Here is a 16917-nt window from a genome sequence, read left to right as displayed (position 1 = left end):
AACTAATCACAGTATGTGTAGTTCTTAATTGAAATTATATGATTTTTATAACATTAAAATACAAATTATACAGGGCATTTTTCTGTGCACCATTCTTACTTTATCACTATTATCAAATGTGGGTAGGGGAGGATTTTTAAATGTTGAAGCTGCCCAGAGTCACTGATGTGTGCGTTAGGTGGCTATATGAATTTGTTTAATAAATAATAACAAATAAATTTTATGTTTAGTATGGCAAATGTAACAGGTAATCTTTGACTTATAACCAGTCATTTAACAACTGTTTGGAATTATGATGGACTTCCACAGAGTTACTTATGACCCGTTTTCAGAGTTACAATTGCAGCACCCCTCCCTGCAGTCATGTCATCTCCTTTTGGCCACTTGGCAACTGGTGCTGCAGTCATATAACCAGGATTTGCAATCTTTTTTTTTGTTGGTTTCTAGCATTTACTTCCTGTTTCTGGCAAAAAAAATATGCTTGTGTGGAAAATAGATTTGCTTAACAACCATGGCATTCACTTAATAACTATGGCATTTGCTTAATGACCATTGTAAAAAATGGCTATAGGTTTGAAGCATCATGTGATACTTCAACCTGTGATCATAATTCCAGCTGAATTATAGTTGTAAACTCAAGTATTACCTGTGCATTAAGTAAATTAAAATGTTCATAAAAGGTTTTGTTGTTTTTCCCGTTTATATTACAATAGTGTTTATTAGGCATACCATTGGTTATTAGTTTTTTTTTACTTTTGAATCATTTTTTATTAGATTAGTCAGTTGTTGGTATTTATTATTTTATGAATGTGCTGGTTCTGTAACAGCATCTCATGTTAAAGGGCTTCCCAGTGTATGAAATTTCAGCTAAGAGTACAATCATATTCATTTGAATAAGTTCCTAGTATAGTAATAATTTAGATGTTTAAAATAAAAGATGTATGTAAATTACTTTCATTTATTTAATAATTCCTTTGCATTACAGCTGACAATAGAACAATTAAGATTCAAATAATCTGTTATTTGGAAGAAAGAATCCTACGGAATATATTCTAGAAAGGAAGCTATGTTAATTTAGACATCCTTACTATGCAGTAAATGATAGTAGGCCAATAATTATGTGGTCGGCAGGGCAATACTGGCTTTTTATGAGAATAATACATAAATGCAAATATGATATAGAAAAGCAGCATTCAAAAACTAAAGGGAAATGTTTTATTCTGCTGCCAACTTACTAAAGAATAACTGTGATGAGAATGACAAGACTTTATCAGCATTCTGTTCATTTAAACTCAATGAATAGATTTCCCTTCTATTGAACTAGCAGAGCAACATTACTATGAATAGTTGCTGATTGATTTGTGTTTCAGATTTGTATAGTAATTGTACAGATATTAAATTAATAATATTCTGAATCCATTTTATTTATTTTTACTTGTATTCATACAGTACACACACATATAAAATTTGACACCTGAGCATAGTGCTTGATGTATCTGATTTAGTGTTTTAAGGCTTTTGCCACAATAAAGCCATATATTTTAACATATTGCAAGTCTGTGTATCAACCGAATAACTACAATCTACTTTGAAATTTATTGGAGCTTTTTTGTAGGTAGTAGACTTTTAACCAAAATAGAATTCACAAGTAAGTAAACATGTCATGGAATTGGGATGTCCAGTAAAAATGTATGATTTTTGATTTACCTCTTCATGTGATAATACCTTTTAAGGTTTTAAATAATTTAGAATTCAATATTTAAATGGAATGAAATAGCTTGAAATTGTAACTAAAAGACATACGGCTGTATAGGAAAGTTTTTTCCTTCCTAGCATTTTTCCACAGGTGTGGGGGTCTGCTTTTGGGGGGGGTGGTGATTATCTAAATCATATGATAAACAGTTGAGGGAGCTAGGTATGTCTAGCCCAGGGGTAGGCAACCTTGGCTCTTTTATGACTCATGGACTTCAACTGCCAGAATTCCTGAGCCAGCATGGGAATTGAAGTCCATGAGTCATAAAAGAGCCAAGGTTGCCTACCCCTGGGCTAGCCTATCAAAGAGAAAGTTTGGGGGGGACATGGTAACTGTCTTCCAGTACTTGAAGGGATATCACAGAGAAGAGGGGACTGACTTGATTCTCCAAAGCACCGAAAGTCAGCACAAGAAGTAATGGGTGGAAGCTTGTTAAAAAGAGATCCAACCTAGAAGCAAGGAGAAATTTTCTAACAGTGAGAACAATTAATCAATGGAATATCTTGCCTCCCAGAGTTGTGGGGCTTCATCACTGGAGGTTTTCAAAAATAGACTGGACAACCATTTAACTGGGGTGATGTAAGCTCCTGCCTTGAGCAGGGAGTTGGATTAGAAAACCTCCGAGGTCCCTTCCAGCCTTATGATTCTATGTTCTAACCGAGAGTTGATCCATTGGCTGCAACTGGAATTGACTGACTGGCTTGTCACTGACATCATGGGGAGAGAGGGGGGGAGGGAAGGAGGGAGGGAGAGAGAGAGAGCCTAAGTATAATCATATAAATACTAAAATCTGTATGAATGGCATGGTGGCCTAGTGGTGAAGATGCTTGCCTCCCACTTGGAAGGTTGGGAGTTCAATCTTAAGTAGCGGCAGTTGTTTCTCAGGACGTAAATTAAGATATCTGATGAGAACTCCACATAGGCATCAGGAAGGGCATCTGACCAGTAAATACTCAGTTCCATTTAGCCTTCCCAACTCCATCCCAAGGGATTACCGGACCATAAAAAATCCCTAAAAACTAAAAAATAATATATGTAAACCTTAAAAGGCCTGCAGCATAAAGTCCCTGAAGTCTTCTATTAAATTATAATGAGGAGGATAGTCTTTAATTCACATTATCAAAAGATTGTAAAATTGTAAAATTTGTAAAATTGAATTTTACAAACTCAGAAAGCACACAGGTGGGGAAAACTTTTACAAATTGCCCAGTTGAATATCTAAGAAAAGATAAATATTGCCCATTTTTGTAAAAAAAAAAAGCATCATCATGGATTCTATTCCTTTCTTTTTTTCTGCTAGTGTTGTTCTATGGCAGGGGTCTTCAAACTTTTATGACTTGTGGACTTCAACTCCCAGAATTCCTCAGGCAGGCACGCTGGCTGAGGAATTCTGGGAGTTGAAGTCCACAAGTCATAAAAGGGCCAAGTTTGAAGACCCCTGTTCTATGCAGTAAAAATGCAAAACTGAGGCATAAAACTACAGTAGTTGATAACTATTGGGTCAGGAATAGTAGTAAAGGTGTGTCTATTTCACCACTGTATTTGTTCAATGTGTTTGAATTACAATAACCTAATCTAATTTGATAAGTTTTTCACAAAAGAGAAAAGAGGAAGAAAGTGCTGGAACTCAGATTCTGAGCGAACATAGCCTTTGCTCCATTCTCTTTCCACCCTACTGAACTTCTGCATTGGGTGGGTGTGATAATTCTGCCTTGTCATTTTCAGAGAGAGTAGGCAGTTGTATCTACTGTTTTGCCTTATCTCTTCTGTTTACTCATTGTCTGCTAGCATTTCTGAAACTGTCTTTGGGTCTGGCTCTTGGTTGTCAATCTGAATCTGAATCTGAGCCCACTATGAGCAAGCTAGCTCACAAATTAGCCTCTGCCATGTGCATTAATAGTTTTCATTGCACCTACTTAAAGCTACTGACTACTGATGTCTATCAGATTTTGCCTCAAAACATCTTGAGATACCAATAGCATAAAAAGGCTTTTTAATATTTTCTGCTGATATTTAGTGCTTTTCTGGATTTAATACAGGTCAGATCTGGCAATCTTGACTAATGAGGTTTCATTTTAAAACTGGTTTATTATAATTATAGATTCCATTGCTTCAATAATTGACATATGTCTCCATAACCAAATATGGAGCAAGAGAACAGTTTCTCAACCATTCCAATTCATACCTTCTTGGTAGTAAAACGTTTAGTAAGAATGTCATTGTAGGAGTACAGTCTAGAGTTACAAACTATTAAATTCATGCTTCATTGTAAGTTTCACTGAATTGAACATTTTCTCCAAAATGCCATCAGAAATGGATTGAATAGATCTAGCCCTATTTCATTTGAAAGTCATGACTTGAATAAACACACAGACTTGAATTGCATAAAAAGACTATTTGAATGTCACTGCTAACTAGCAAACACACAATGAAAATGTAAAAGGAAATGAAGCAACCTTTAACAAGAATATTAATAAAAAAAGAATTCTCAGCAGAAGGCAAAACTTGTATAAATAATTTAAGTATCATAGGTACATTCATAAATTGCTCTTTTACGATAATAGCATAATATGGCTTCCACCCCCATTGGAAGATACATTGAATCGGACTGCAAATTATTTGCAGAAAGTGAAGAATTGCATTTGCTTAGCTATTCTGAATTTTTGATACAGTAATATGAAAATCTACAGCTTAACTGCCATTGAAATTGCTTTAGGTATCATAGCCTCTGTTAAAAACTGATAAACATAAAAGACATGGGAATATTATGGATATAACATCCAATATTAGTTTGGAAAGGCAAAAATGGTTGCATCTTCAGAAAATGTAACAAACAAAAAGAAACAACAATTTTCAGAAACTAGACTCATTTGCCAACCAACATGGTGTAGTGTTTAAGATGTTGACCGAGAAACTAGGAGACTCTGAGTTGTAGTCCTGCCTTAGGCATGAAAAACCAGCTGAATAACTTGGAGCCAATTACTCTAAGCCTCATGGGGTTGTTGTGGGAAAAATAGGAAGAGGAGATAGGAAGAGGCGTCTTAGGTATGTTTATGACCTTGAGTTGCTTATAAAGTAATAAAGATGGGATTTTTAAAAAATCAAATAAGTAAAACCAGTATTGCAAAATCTATTACATATATTACACACACACACACACACACACACACACACACACACACACAGAGATATGACGAAATAATCAAAAGAAGCTTATTTTGGGATTTCTGAACTGACATGTTTGTTATATAAATCTTGTTTCTTTGGATTTTTTATTTATGCACTTATAAACAATTTGCCTCGAATGCATTTAAGAAATATATCATGTTTAAAAGTACCGGTAACTAGAAAGTAACCATTAGAATATAAATTTGATATTATTACATATAGTCCTCTAGGTGTAAAACAATGCAATGTAATATAAAAATGAATCTTACTGATGTAAATGAAAAAGTATTATTCTCCAAGAAATATTTTTAAATATAGCAGTTCTAAATTTAATTTTCTCTTTAATCATTTTGGATACTTTGTTAATGGCATAAACTTTACTATCTTTACGTTGTTACAAAAAGCCAAGCAGCAAGAAAAAATAAAGAACAGTTCTTTTTTGTCATGGATCAGTATATACAGCTTCACAATAACATGGGCTCAGATTGATAACATGGGCTCAGAGTGAACATGTGTAAAGCATATCCTACCTTTCCCACATATAACAAAGTCATAGTGCAATTAGAATTAATTTACTAATCAATTTATATGGCCCTCCCATCTTGTATACATGACTCTAGATCAGGGGTGTCAAAGTGGTGGCCCACTGGCCGGATGCGTCACTCAGGCCACGCCCACCTTGGCTTCGCAAAGACAGTTAAAACAGCCATGTTTTAACAGAGGCATCGTATGTCCTGAAAAACCAACACCCAGAACTGCCTGAGCTGTTGCATTTTGCACCAGGTGAAGCTTCTGCATATTCTTTAAGGTAGCTCCAATTTTTGACCCTTGTTTAACAATTGATAAAAGCAAAATATATAAAACAGTATATAGATCAGTCAAAACTTATAGATAGAATAATGACAGAAAAAATTACATGCAAAAAGAGCTCCATGCAACATCTATATCAAATTTATCTCCTCTTAATATATTACATGAGATTTCAGATTAAGCCCAAAGTTGCTGTGAGCTACACTTCTTAATGAGTTCCTGAGGGAAATTATCTATTTTATGTGTTAGTACAGGTTAAGTACAAAATATATAGTACAGATTAAGTTCAAAATGCAGCATCAGTGGATGAGAGTAAATCAAATTTACAAAGAGGTTTAGCTGCATAATTTTCCCTTCTATTTGGGTGGAATGAAAGGCAGACAGAACTTTCAAATCTGAAACCAACAATAGTCATAACATTTCCAGAGTAGATTCTAAATTTCTGCAATAACCAAGCGGGTAAGAAATGCAAACAAAGGCTATCCAATCTCTGTTTTCATCCAGGCTTTCTCTTATTGTCAGCCAATCATATAGCTACATGCGGAAAAGGTGGCTGTCATGGTTACCACGTAAACAGTTTCCTATTTCAACAGTAGCTTTGAGGGAGTCAGGCTTTGTACCTACCGTAATTTGGATTTTAAAGCAGCAATCTACTAACCTAGACATTTGCTGAATCTTATTTCTCGGAGTGCTGGCATACTGGCAATAAGAGCTGCTGCTTATTTGACAGCTTCAGTGTTTTCTCCGCCATTGTGTTGGGAGACGGATAGTATATTCAAAATACATTTTTCTTTACTTTAAACACCTTGATCATGTCAGAAACTAGTAATAACCAGGGTGGCAAGAAGAAGAAGAAGCAAATCATCACTATTAATATGTAAGTAGCATAATGTTAGTGTAGCAAAGGGGTGGTTTTGTACCAGGCTCAATGAAGAGGAAGCTATATCCGGTCATTTTGTGACAAGCTGATACAATTTTTCCTAATGTGCTGCTGTTCTACTGTTTTAGATACATCACATCAGTTTGGACAAGTAGTTATGGCTTATAAGCATTGCAATCTATAGCAGTCAATGAGGAAAGGTGTGTGGGACTATAGGATAAATGTATTTCTTCCTGAAATCTGAAGATGCAGTATTCCTAATACTAAAGTTGCCTGTATGAAGGCAAGAGATTTCAGCTGTGGGACATGAGGATGGGGAGAAGGCATGTACTCTATAGAAACAGACTTTTGCAGTTTGTTTTCCTCAAGCATTTGGTAAGAATCCCCTCAATTAAAAACTGGAATGTAGGAGATTGTTCTGATTCTAATTTGTTTGTTTGAATTTATTTATTTATTTATTACATTTATATACCGCCGGTTTACAGGGCGGTTTACAGGGCGGTTTACAGGGAATTAAAAACCAAAAATACAAAAGTTAAAAACCAAATTTAAAAAAGATTAAATTTATCCCTGTACAAATAAAACCCCAATTAAAATAAATTAATCCTCAGCCTGGGCCAGAGAGCTCGAAGAGCCAGGTCTTCAGGCCCCGGCGGAATGAACGGAGGTCGGGGGCAGTCCTCAGCTCCACTGGCAGCTGGTTCCAGAGGGCAGGCGCCCCCACTGAGAAGGCCCTATCCCTGGGTGTTACCCGCCGGCAATCTCTTACCGGTGGGACCCTGAGAAGACCCTCCCTGTGGGAGCGCACTGGACGAAGGGAGCTTGATGCCGGCAGCAGGTGTTCCCTCAGATACCCCGGACCCAAGCCATGTAGGGCTTTATAGGTGATGACCAGCACCTTGATTCCATTTCTCATGAGGTTCTAAAAATTTTCATTCTAAAGTAAATAAAAATGTAGCTGGCTAAATAATAAATATACTAGTACCTTGGTACTCATTGTTAATTGGTTCTGGGAGGTGTGATGAGTACCAAAAACAATGAGTACCAAACAATAATAATAACATAGTGAGTTACAAGGCAGCTGACACCCACAAGTTCCAGCTTGTGTGTTGAGTGCCAAGCAAATAATGAATACCAGAACTAAAATTTTCAGGCCAAAATGCATTGAGTACCAAATTCAATGAGTTTCCAAGCAGCTGAGTACTAAGGTATGACTGTATATAAATTGAAATATTCTCAAATTAAATAATTTAGTATCATTGCTAAATTAAGAATATTTAAGTTTTATTCTTAAGTAACATATTAATTGTGCTTATGAATTTATGACTAATGTTTTGTTTACTTTATTTGAAGAGATTACAAGTGGTTGAGAAAGGTTAATAGGTGGTGTGTATACACAATTTATTCTGAAAGCTTCCTAATAGCCATGCTAGAAAAGGGAAGGAAAGAAGTGGAACTGGTTAGTCTCAAATTCACCTTATACTAACCCATAATGAATAAGACTGTCTCCGTATTGTGCTTTTTATCAATTATCTAGTCTTTCAAAACAATAAAAGTTCTTGCAGAAGAATGGTTTTTGGTCCTACCATCATATATTGAGCAGCTATTCTGCCCTACCATAATTGATTTTGGTGACTAAAAAAGATAGAAAATATAATGGGAAAATACAAATTCTAAATGGGAGATATCAGCCCATTGATTTAATGTAAAATGTATGTGTGGATATGTGGATGGATGTACACATAAACACTAATTTAGAGATAGAGGTAGAAGTATCTAAATCATTCATGACACCCTTTCGTACCTTAGTCCTCTGTATGAATACAGTAATTTATCTAGCATTTACCCTGTGATATGCTCAAGTAGGAAAGGATAATTTATTTAATTTACATAACAGCTGTAAAATAGATTGATATTTTCTCATTTCATAATGTTATTACTAAATTATAGCAATTAGCCATCAACTGAATTTGTGAGCATGTATATCCACTAAAGCACAGATGCACAATGTTGAAAAGCTGTGGAACACAAACTGTCCACCATGATTCTACTATCTCCTTTTTTCTTATGCTGTATAAACACTACGACTATACTATAGTAATAAGCTATGTTAGGTATAACATCTAAACTTCCATTTGCCCATATTTGTCAATATTATAAAATGATTAGGGCACCCATCTAAACACCCATAACCACCCCAGTATTGAAACATTCAAAACATGGAAATCATATAATATGATACTTTAAATAATGGATGTAGTGTATGCCTTTAAAGCATACACGGAAATGTCAGCACAGCAGGGGGCTGGACAGCTCCAGGCTATAACCGCTTTGGCGGGAAAGCCTGAATAGAGCGAGTCGTTGACAGCCCCAGGGCATGGTCAGCTCTGGCGGGAAGCCAGGGTTTAAATCCATTGGCCACCTGCACTGGCGGGAAGCCCAGGTTTAAATCTATTGGTCACCATTCACCTGGGCAGGTATAAAGAGACGCCAGGTAACCCCTTTGCTTCAGCTTCATTTCTGCCTCAATAAAGAATCAATACCCAGCTCAAGTGTCCGTCTCTCCGTTCAACCACGCGACATTGCACTGGTGATGAGGATGGGATCCTGCACCGGACAACGCTATCCGCGGACGGACTCCAACCGGCAGCCCCGGATCCAGACGCAGGACGACCGAGACGGCGGAATGGCACAACTGGGTCAGTATCCCCTTTTCCATAGCAACCGGCCGGAGGAGTGGGAAGCGTTCGTGGGGCAGCTCGAGTGCTACCTACGGGCGAATGGGGTGAAGGATGACCGGCAGAGAGCAGCGGCGCTACTCTGCAGCTGTGGCATGGAAACCTACCAGCTGGCGGTCGGTCTCTGCGCACCGAACGACATCCACTCCGTCGGTTACAACGAGTTGTTGGCAAAACTAACTGAGCATTTCAAGCCCGAGACGTCCGAGATCACCTGGCGATATCGTTTCGAGAAGCGGGACCAGCGGCCAGGTGAGTCTGCCAAGCAATACATGGCCGCCCTGAGGCAGGCAGCTCGCCTCTGTAATTTCGAGAATTTAGAGATCCGGCTGCGGGACTGGATCGTCTGTGGGCTGAGGGACAGGAAGCTGTGCCAGAAAATTTTTCCTAAACAGAAACTGACCCTGAAGGGTGTCCAAGAGGAATTCCTAGCCTGGGACGTGGCTGAGGAGTCCGACGCGAGGGAAGGCGAGTCCATCCACCTGTTGAGCGGTTGCAGCGACGTGGACGGAGCAGAATTGGAAGTGGACGCCATCAACCGACAGCAGCGACCATTCACCTCCAACTGGGACAACGTGAAGGAGCCAAGACCAGCTGCGGCGGACGCAAGATGCCAGGAGTGCAGGTGCGGAGCAAACGGCCCCCGGTCTACCCAACTCCACGGCTACAGCGTGAATCGGCCCCCGGTCTACCCAACATTGCGGTTGCGGGCCCCGGTCTACCCAGCACAGCAGCTGCAGACAGCCCCGGTCTACCCAGTGTTCCGGCTGCGGCATGAACAGCTCCCGGTCTACCCGTTGCACCAGCTGCGGAGGACAGCATCCCCGGTCTACCTGCCGTTTCAAGTCGGCCAAGTGTCGGGCTTGCGGAAAAACCGGACACATCGTGGCGGTCTGCAGGAGCCGGCAGAGGGAAAGCCTGCACGAGGTGGAGGCAGAGTTCCAGTTCGCTACCGGTATCGGGGAGTGGTTGCCAGGACAGACGGTCAGCCACACAGCGGGACGGCCGAGTGTTCATTTAACAGGGGCCCCAGCGGCGCTAACCCCGAAAATAAAATTGAGGGTGAAGCTGCAAGGGGTCCCCTGCACAATGGAACTGGACTCAGGGTCAGCCGTGTCCATCATCTCCGCCAGAGCGTTTAAGGAGATTTGCAAATGGAGCGGTCAACGGGTTCCCTTGAGGCCATCCAGACTGACCCTCTCTGACTTTCAAAATTCACCCATTAACGTCTAGGGGGAAGCGTTGGTGAGGGTTCAGTACAAAGGGTTCGAGGGCAAATTGAGTGTGCTGGTCTCTCGTTTGTGGAGTTCCTCAGGGGTAGGTCCTCTCGCCTCTCCTGTTCAACATCTATAAGAAACCGCTGGGTGACATCATTCGTGGTTTTGGAGTTGGGTATCATCAGTACGCTGATGATACCCAGCTTTTCATTTCGACCCCAAACCACCCCAGTGATGCCCTCGATGTGATGTCCCATTGCCTGGAGGCGGTTCGGGTCTGGATGGGGAGGAACAGACTTTAACTCAACCCTGACAAGACTTAGTGGCTGTGCATACCGGCATCCCAGGATATTCAGAATATTCCACCTCTTTCCATGGGGGGTGAGTTTTTACCCCCCATAGATAGGGCTCGCAACTTGGGAGTCCTCCTAGACTTGCGGCTTACTTTGGAAGATCATATAGTGGCTGTGACTAGGGGGGCTTTCGCCCAGGTTCGCCTGGTGCGCCAGTTGCGGCCCTATCTAGACTGGGATGCCCTGTGCACGGTCACTCACGCGCTCGTGACCTCTCGTCTGGACTACTGCAACGCTCTCTACATGGGGCTTCCCTTGAAGTCCACTCGGAGGCTCCAGCTGGTACAGAATGCAGCCGCGAGAGTTGTCTTGGGAGTTTCCCGGTACTCCCATGTTACACCTTTGCTCCGCAAGCTGCATTGGCTACCAGTTGTCTTCCGGGTGAGGTTCAAGGTTTTGGTAATGGTTTTCAAGGCCCTACATGGCATGGGTCCGGAGTACCTCGGGGATCACCTGCTGCCGGCGTCAACTCTCCTCCGCCCTGTGCGTTCCCACAGAGAGGGCCTCCTCAGGGTGCCACCGGTCAGAGAATGTCGGCCGGTGGCCCCCAGGGGGAGGGCCTTCTCTGTGGGCGCCCTGGCTTTATGGAATCAGCTGCCGGTTGAGCTCCGGATGGCACCTGACCTTTGCTCCTTCCGACGCGGCCTGAAGACCTACCTATTTGAGCAAGCTGGCCTGGCCTGATGGGGGATGTGCTGGGGTTTTTATTGGGGATTTTTATTATTTTACTGTTTTTAGCTCGGGCTCTTATTTAATTCTTTTTTAATTTTTGTATTCTGTATTTTTATGTGCCCTGTTCACCGCCCTGAGTCCCTTGGGAGAAGGGCGGTATATAAATATAATAAAGTAAAGTAAAGTCAAGGGCCAGCGGACCAGCCTTGTGGGGTTAGGGTGGTTCAACGTGCTGGGCATCGGAATCACGGGGATTCACCAAACGCGGAGCTGCCTTTCCCTGGAAGCAGTCTGCAAGGATTTTGCGGGTTGTTCGACGGGCAGCTGGGAAGGTACACGGGTCCCCCAATTTCATTTAAGTTAGACCCCCAGGTGAAACCCATTAGAATGAAAGCCAGGAGGGTTCCGTTTGCGCTAAAACACAAGATAGAGTGGGAATTGGATAAGCTGGTAGACCAGGGGGTGCTAACGCCAGTCGATGGAGCAGAATGGGAAACCCCCATCGTAACACCGCTCAAGGCAAACGGCGAAATTAGAATTTCCGCCGACTATAAGGGAACAATCAACCGGGCTCTGAGCGCTCACTGTTACCCGGTTCCTGCGGTAAACAGCATTCTGGCTTCCCTGCAAGGTGGGTCGGTGTTCGCTAAACTGGATCTCGCCCAAGCTTATCAGCAGCTGCCGGTAGACCCAGGGGCTATTAGAGCACAAACAATCATTACACACAAAGGGGCGTTCCGGGTAGACCGGTTGCAATTCGGGGTCAGCGTGGCTCCTGGAATATTCCAGGAGGTGATGGAAAGGACCCTCAAGGGAATACCAGGGGTTTGCCCCTATTTCGATGATGTCCTGATCGCAGCCAGCTCCGAGGACGTACTGGCAGCCCGATTGAAGGCAGTACTTGAGAGGTTCAGGGGTGCAGGGTTAAAACTCAAAAGGGAGAAGTGCAAAATTGGGGTAACTGAGACAGAGTTCCTGGGGTTCAGGATTGATGCTCAAGGCATCCACCCTTCGGCATCCAAAGTCAGGGCCATCAAGGAAGCCCCCACTCCCCAAAACAAGTCTGAGTTGCAGGCATTCCTGGGCCTCCTCAACTTTTACCATGCATTCCTGCCACACAAGGCCACTATTGCAGAACCCCTACACAGGTTGCTTGACAAACAAGCATCCTGGAACTGGACTGATACACATGCTAACGCATTCAAAACACTGAAGAACCTGTTAGCAGGCAATGCCACAGTCACCCACTTCAGGGAGGATCAGCCAGTCTGCCTTGCGATGCTTGCAATGCATCCCCTTATGGGATCGGGGCAGTTCTCAGCCATTTAAGGGAGGATGGAACTCAGGCCCCCATTGCCTACTACTCCAGGACCCTGTCAGCTGCCGAGCGCAATTACGCCCAGATAGACAAGGAGGCACTGGCAGTGGTTGCTGGGGTAAAGAAATTTCATGACTACCTTTATGGTAGGGAATTCCTGATCTATACAGACCATAAGCCATTATTAGGGTTATTTACAACAGAGAAGCAGACACCACAGATCCTGTCACCCCGGATGTTATGCTGGTCCATATTCCTGTCCGCTTACTCATGCAAATTGGTACACAGGCCGGGCAAAGAGATGGGGCACGCCGATGGCCTCAGCAGGCTTCCCCTAAGGGACACTGAGCCAGACCCAGCACCGGCAGTCCAAATACTGGCAATACAGGAACTGCCAGAATGCCCCCTCAACGCAAGGGACATAGCCACAGAGACCCCCAAGGACAAGGTTCTGAGCAGGGTTCAATCATGGGTGGCAGGACAAATCACCAGGGCAAGAGTTCACTGCTTACTTCTCCAGAAGGCATGAACTGTACACACACAAGGGATGCCTATTGTGGGGAAGTAGAGTCATCATCCCCACGAGGCTCAGAGAAAGAGTTCTCCAGTCATTACACGAAGGCCACCCAGGAATAGTAAGGATGAAAGCCCTGGCAAGGAGCTACCTGTGGTCGCCAGGATTAGACAAGGAAATAGAAGGACTAGTAGCAGGGTGTTACACATGCCAGAGGACACGGCCAGAACAACCACACGCACCAGTCCACAAGTGGGAGGAGACACACTCACCATGGTCCAGAGTGCATATAGACTATGCAGGCCCATTCCAGGGCCACACATTTCTGGTTGCAGTAGACAGCCATTCTAAATGGCTGGAGGTGGTGCCTGTGGGTAACATGACCACGGCAGGAACCATTCAAGCATTGAGGGGGATGTTTGCTACACATGGTCTGCCTGATGTAATCGTGTCAGATAATGGAACACAATTTACCTCCTCGGATTTCCAGGTGTTCCTGAGGACCTTGGGGATTAGGCACGCCACCTCGGCTCCCTTCCACCCTGCCAGTAACGGATTGGCAGAACGATTCGTGCGGACGACAAAGGATGCCCTCAAGCGCATAGTACAGGGAAATTGGAAACAAAGACTAGCCACATTCCTCCTACACCAACATGCAACACCCTGCACCGCCACAGGCAAAAGCCCAGCGGAACTCAGATGGGGCAGACGCCTCATAACAACTTTGGACAGGCTTCACCCAGACAGGGTAGCAGCAGACACCAGGACCCCCAACATCAAAACAAGCTTCAACACAGGAGACCCCATCTGGGCTAGGAACTATAGCACAGGTCATCCATGGGTGCCATGGGAGATATTAGAGCAACCCCACCCCAGGCAGGAGACTGACAGAGAAACCAGGCAGTCACCAGAACCCAGCAGAACACAAAACCTGGGCACCGCAACACACACACACACACACACACACACCACAATCCACCATAACATTCACAACAAGGAAGAGAGCCTAGACATAGCAGCACACCACCAGGTGAACCAGTCCCAAGAAGATCAAGCAGGCCACACAAGGCTCCAAGCTACCTCGAGGACTATGTGCATTCTTAGGGGGGTGGAGGAGCAACCGAAGACTAACAATTGTAAACTCTTGTATATGTAAATTTTGTGTATAGTGTAAATAAGTGTATATAGTTATGGAGACAGAATGACAGAGGGTAATTCCTCACTATGGGGGAAGGGGTGTAGTGTATGCCTTTAAAGCATACACGGAAATGTCAGCACAGCAGGGGGCTGGACAGCTCCAGGCTATAACCGCTTTGGCGGGAAAGCCTGAATAGAGCGAGTCGTTGACAGCCCCAGGGCATGGTCAGCTCTGGTGGGAAGCCAGGGTTTAAATCCATTGGCCACCTGCACTGGCGGGAAGCCCAGGTTTAAATCTATTGGTCACCATTCACCTGGGCAGGTATAAAGAGACGCCAGGTAACCCCTTTGCTTCAGCTTCATTTCTGCCTCAATAAAGAATCAATACCCAGCTCAAGTGTCCGTCTCTCCGTTCAACCACGCGACACTGCAATGGAGGTTAAAATTTAAAAACTTTAAAGTTTAAAATAGCTGTCACCATATAGAATCTAATTTTCACAGGTGAGACAGTTCATCTACAAGGATGTCCACTGAGGATCATAAACTGAAGAAAAACCTGAGTGTGTGAACCTTTCCAACATCTGGGTTCACACATAGTTCTAAGTCATGTTTTGTTCAACTGTAGATAGTTCAGCAAACCCATTTGCTACATTCATATATAATCTTACTCTATTTGTATTCATCCAGCTTGTCAACCAAAGAACCTCATATCTTAACTTAATGAAATACATCTTTTACTGTAAAATATCATTTACTATAAAGACCTATAGCATACATTACTAGTCTGGTGTCCTTAGAATGTACTGAACTGTATTTTCATATTTGTCACCAAGTATTCACAGTTATAGCCCAATAACACCTGGCTTGGTTAAGAAAGTTTGAATTATAGTATTGTTTTGAGAGTAAATGTGTCAAATTTTAAGTGGCCAATTAATTTGAATTAACCTTGTAATTTTTAATCTTCTGTATACTCTATTTATTACCAGGAGCATCGCAAAAGAACAAAATATATATAAGAAGTTACCATCATCTTCAGCATCTGGGAGACAATTGAGCTTCATTAGTGCTATGCAAACCAGCAAAGTTGGTTCAATGGCTCGGAGGAGTGTTGTGATCACTTCAGAACCAAAAACGGAAAGGGGTTCTTTACCAAGCAGCAAACCTCTTGTCCAGGTAATCAGGCACTTCATGAATCATCAGTGTAGGTCTATCTAACAGCTAAATCCAAGATAGCCTCTTAAAGATGCAAACATGTTAGAAATGTATTGATTCATCACACACATCAGCCAGATGTTCAGATTGGATTTGGCATTTTTATCCACCTACCAAATCCTTCCAAGGACCCAGGTTATGCAGATGTTGATGTTTGATGGTGTTAGAGGTATCATTGCAGGATGTTAGCTGTTCTGAGCAAAGCTGCCTTTTGCAATTAGCTAATGATGAATTTATCAATGCTGATGATGTTCAAATGATGCTGTAGTTGTTTTAGGATTACATCCAAGGTGCCTATTACTATTGGTATAACCTTTGCTTTCTTTTTCCAAAGAAACTTGTTATTATTTCAGATAGCATATAAATTAATATCATTCTTCTTGAATAAGTTCTATAAGTGAGAAACATGAGTGTTGTTTTCCTTTGGTATCACTCCATCAAATTAAATGATAATTTCATTTTAAAAAATAATGCTCATAATAATAACATTTTGCTGCATAACAGTAAATGTGTATATTTGTGTCTCATGAAATGAGCTTTATTTTCTAACCATTAACAAGAGGTCATTTGAAAAAACAGTAAGCATTCAAGCAATGGGCAACAATTTTAAGATGGAATTATGATTGAAAAAAATATTTAAATCTATTGTAGAAATAAATATAATGTATGAATTACATTTATTTCTAAAAAAATAAAAGATTATTTCCTGCTCATTTTATACAACTGGATATGTTTTAATATTAAAGCTGGAAACAATGGAACATCTTCCATAAAATACCGGATCAAACCCAATAGTTATTGCTTAGTTGTCTTCTAAGCTACAGGTTTACATATTTTTAGTTTTAATCAAAAGTTAATTCCTGTCTAAACATAAGTCTGCCATTTAATTATGAGAGTTTATATGTGGCACAACATCCACTGTAGACCTATTGAGAACTATTGTAAGTATTTTGTATCTTCTTCTACCAGGTCTGTATTTTGTTTGTCATCTAAAAAATATCATCCAGCTTTTAATTATCTGCTTACAATTACTTTACAATGTGTTTTAGAATCTTCCCAGTTGAAAACTGACTGCTCTGCAATTTTCTGTATTCTCCTCGCACCCTGTTTAAACATAAGAGACATTTGTCTCATTTATGTAATAA

The 16917-nt window shown here is 41.8% G+C and overlaps 1 protein-coding gene across 1 annotated transcript in view; it reads left to right on the top strand.

Moving 5' to 3' along the window:
• Positions 1-16917, top strand: part of DNAI4 (dynein axonemal intermediate chain 4) — a gene marked incomplete at its 5' end in the record, with an annotated part of 45071 nt that overhangs the window by 4010 nt on the left and 24144 nt on the right. Inside the window, 3 exons of the mRNA XM_081325490.1 lie at positions 7965-8070; positions 10156-10304; positions 15547-15733. Of these exons, the coding sequence (XP_081181616.1) occupies positions 7965-8070; positions 10156-10304; positions 15547-15733 (442 nt within the window). The remainder of the gene's footprint in view (positions 1-7964; positions 8071-10155; positions 10305-15546; positions 15734-16917) is intronic.

This window comes from Vipera berus (assembly GCF_964194415.1).
Source record: "Vipera berus genome assembly, chromosome: 3".
Taxonomy (NCBI): domain Eukaryota; kingdom Metazoa; phylum Chordata; class Lepidosauria; order Squamata; family Viperidae; genus Vipera; species Vipera berus.
Note: the sequence above shows the minus strand (reverse complement) of the source record. Positions and strands in the feature narration are given on the sequence as shown.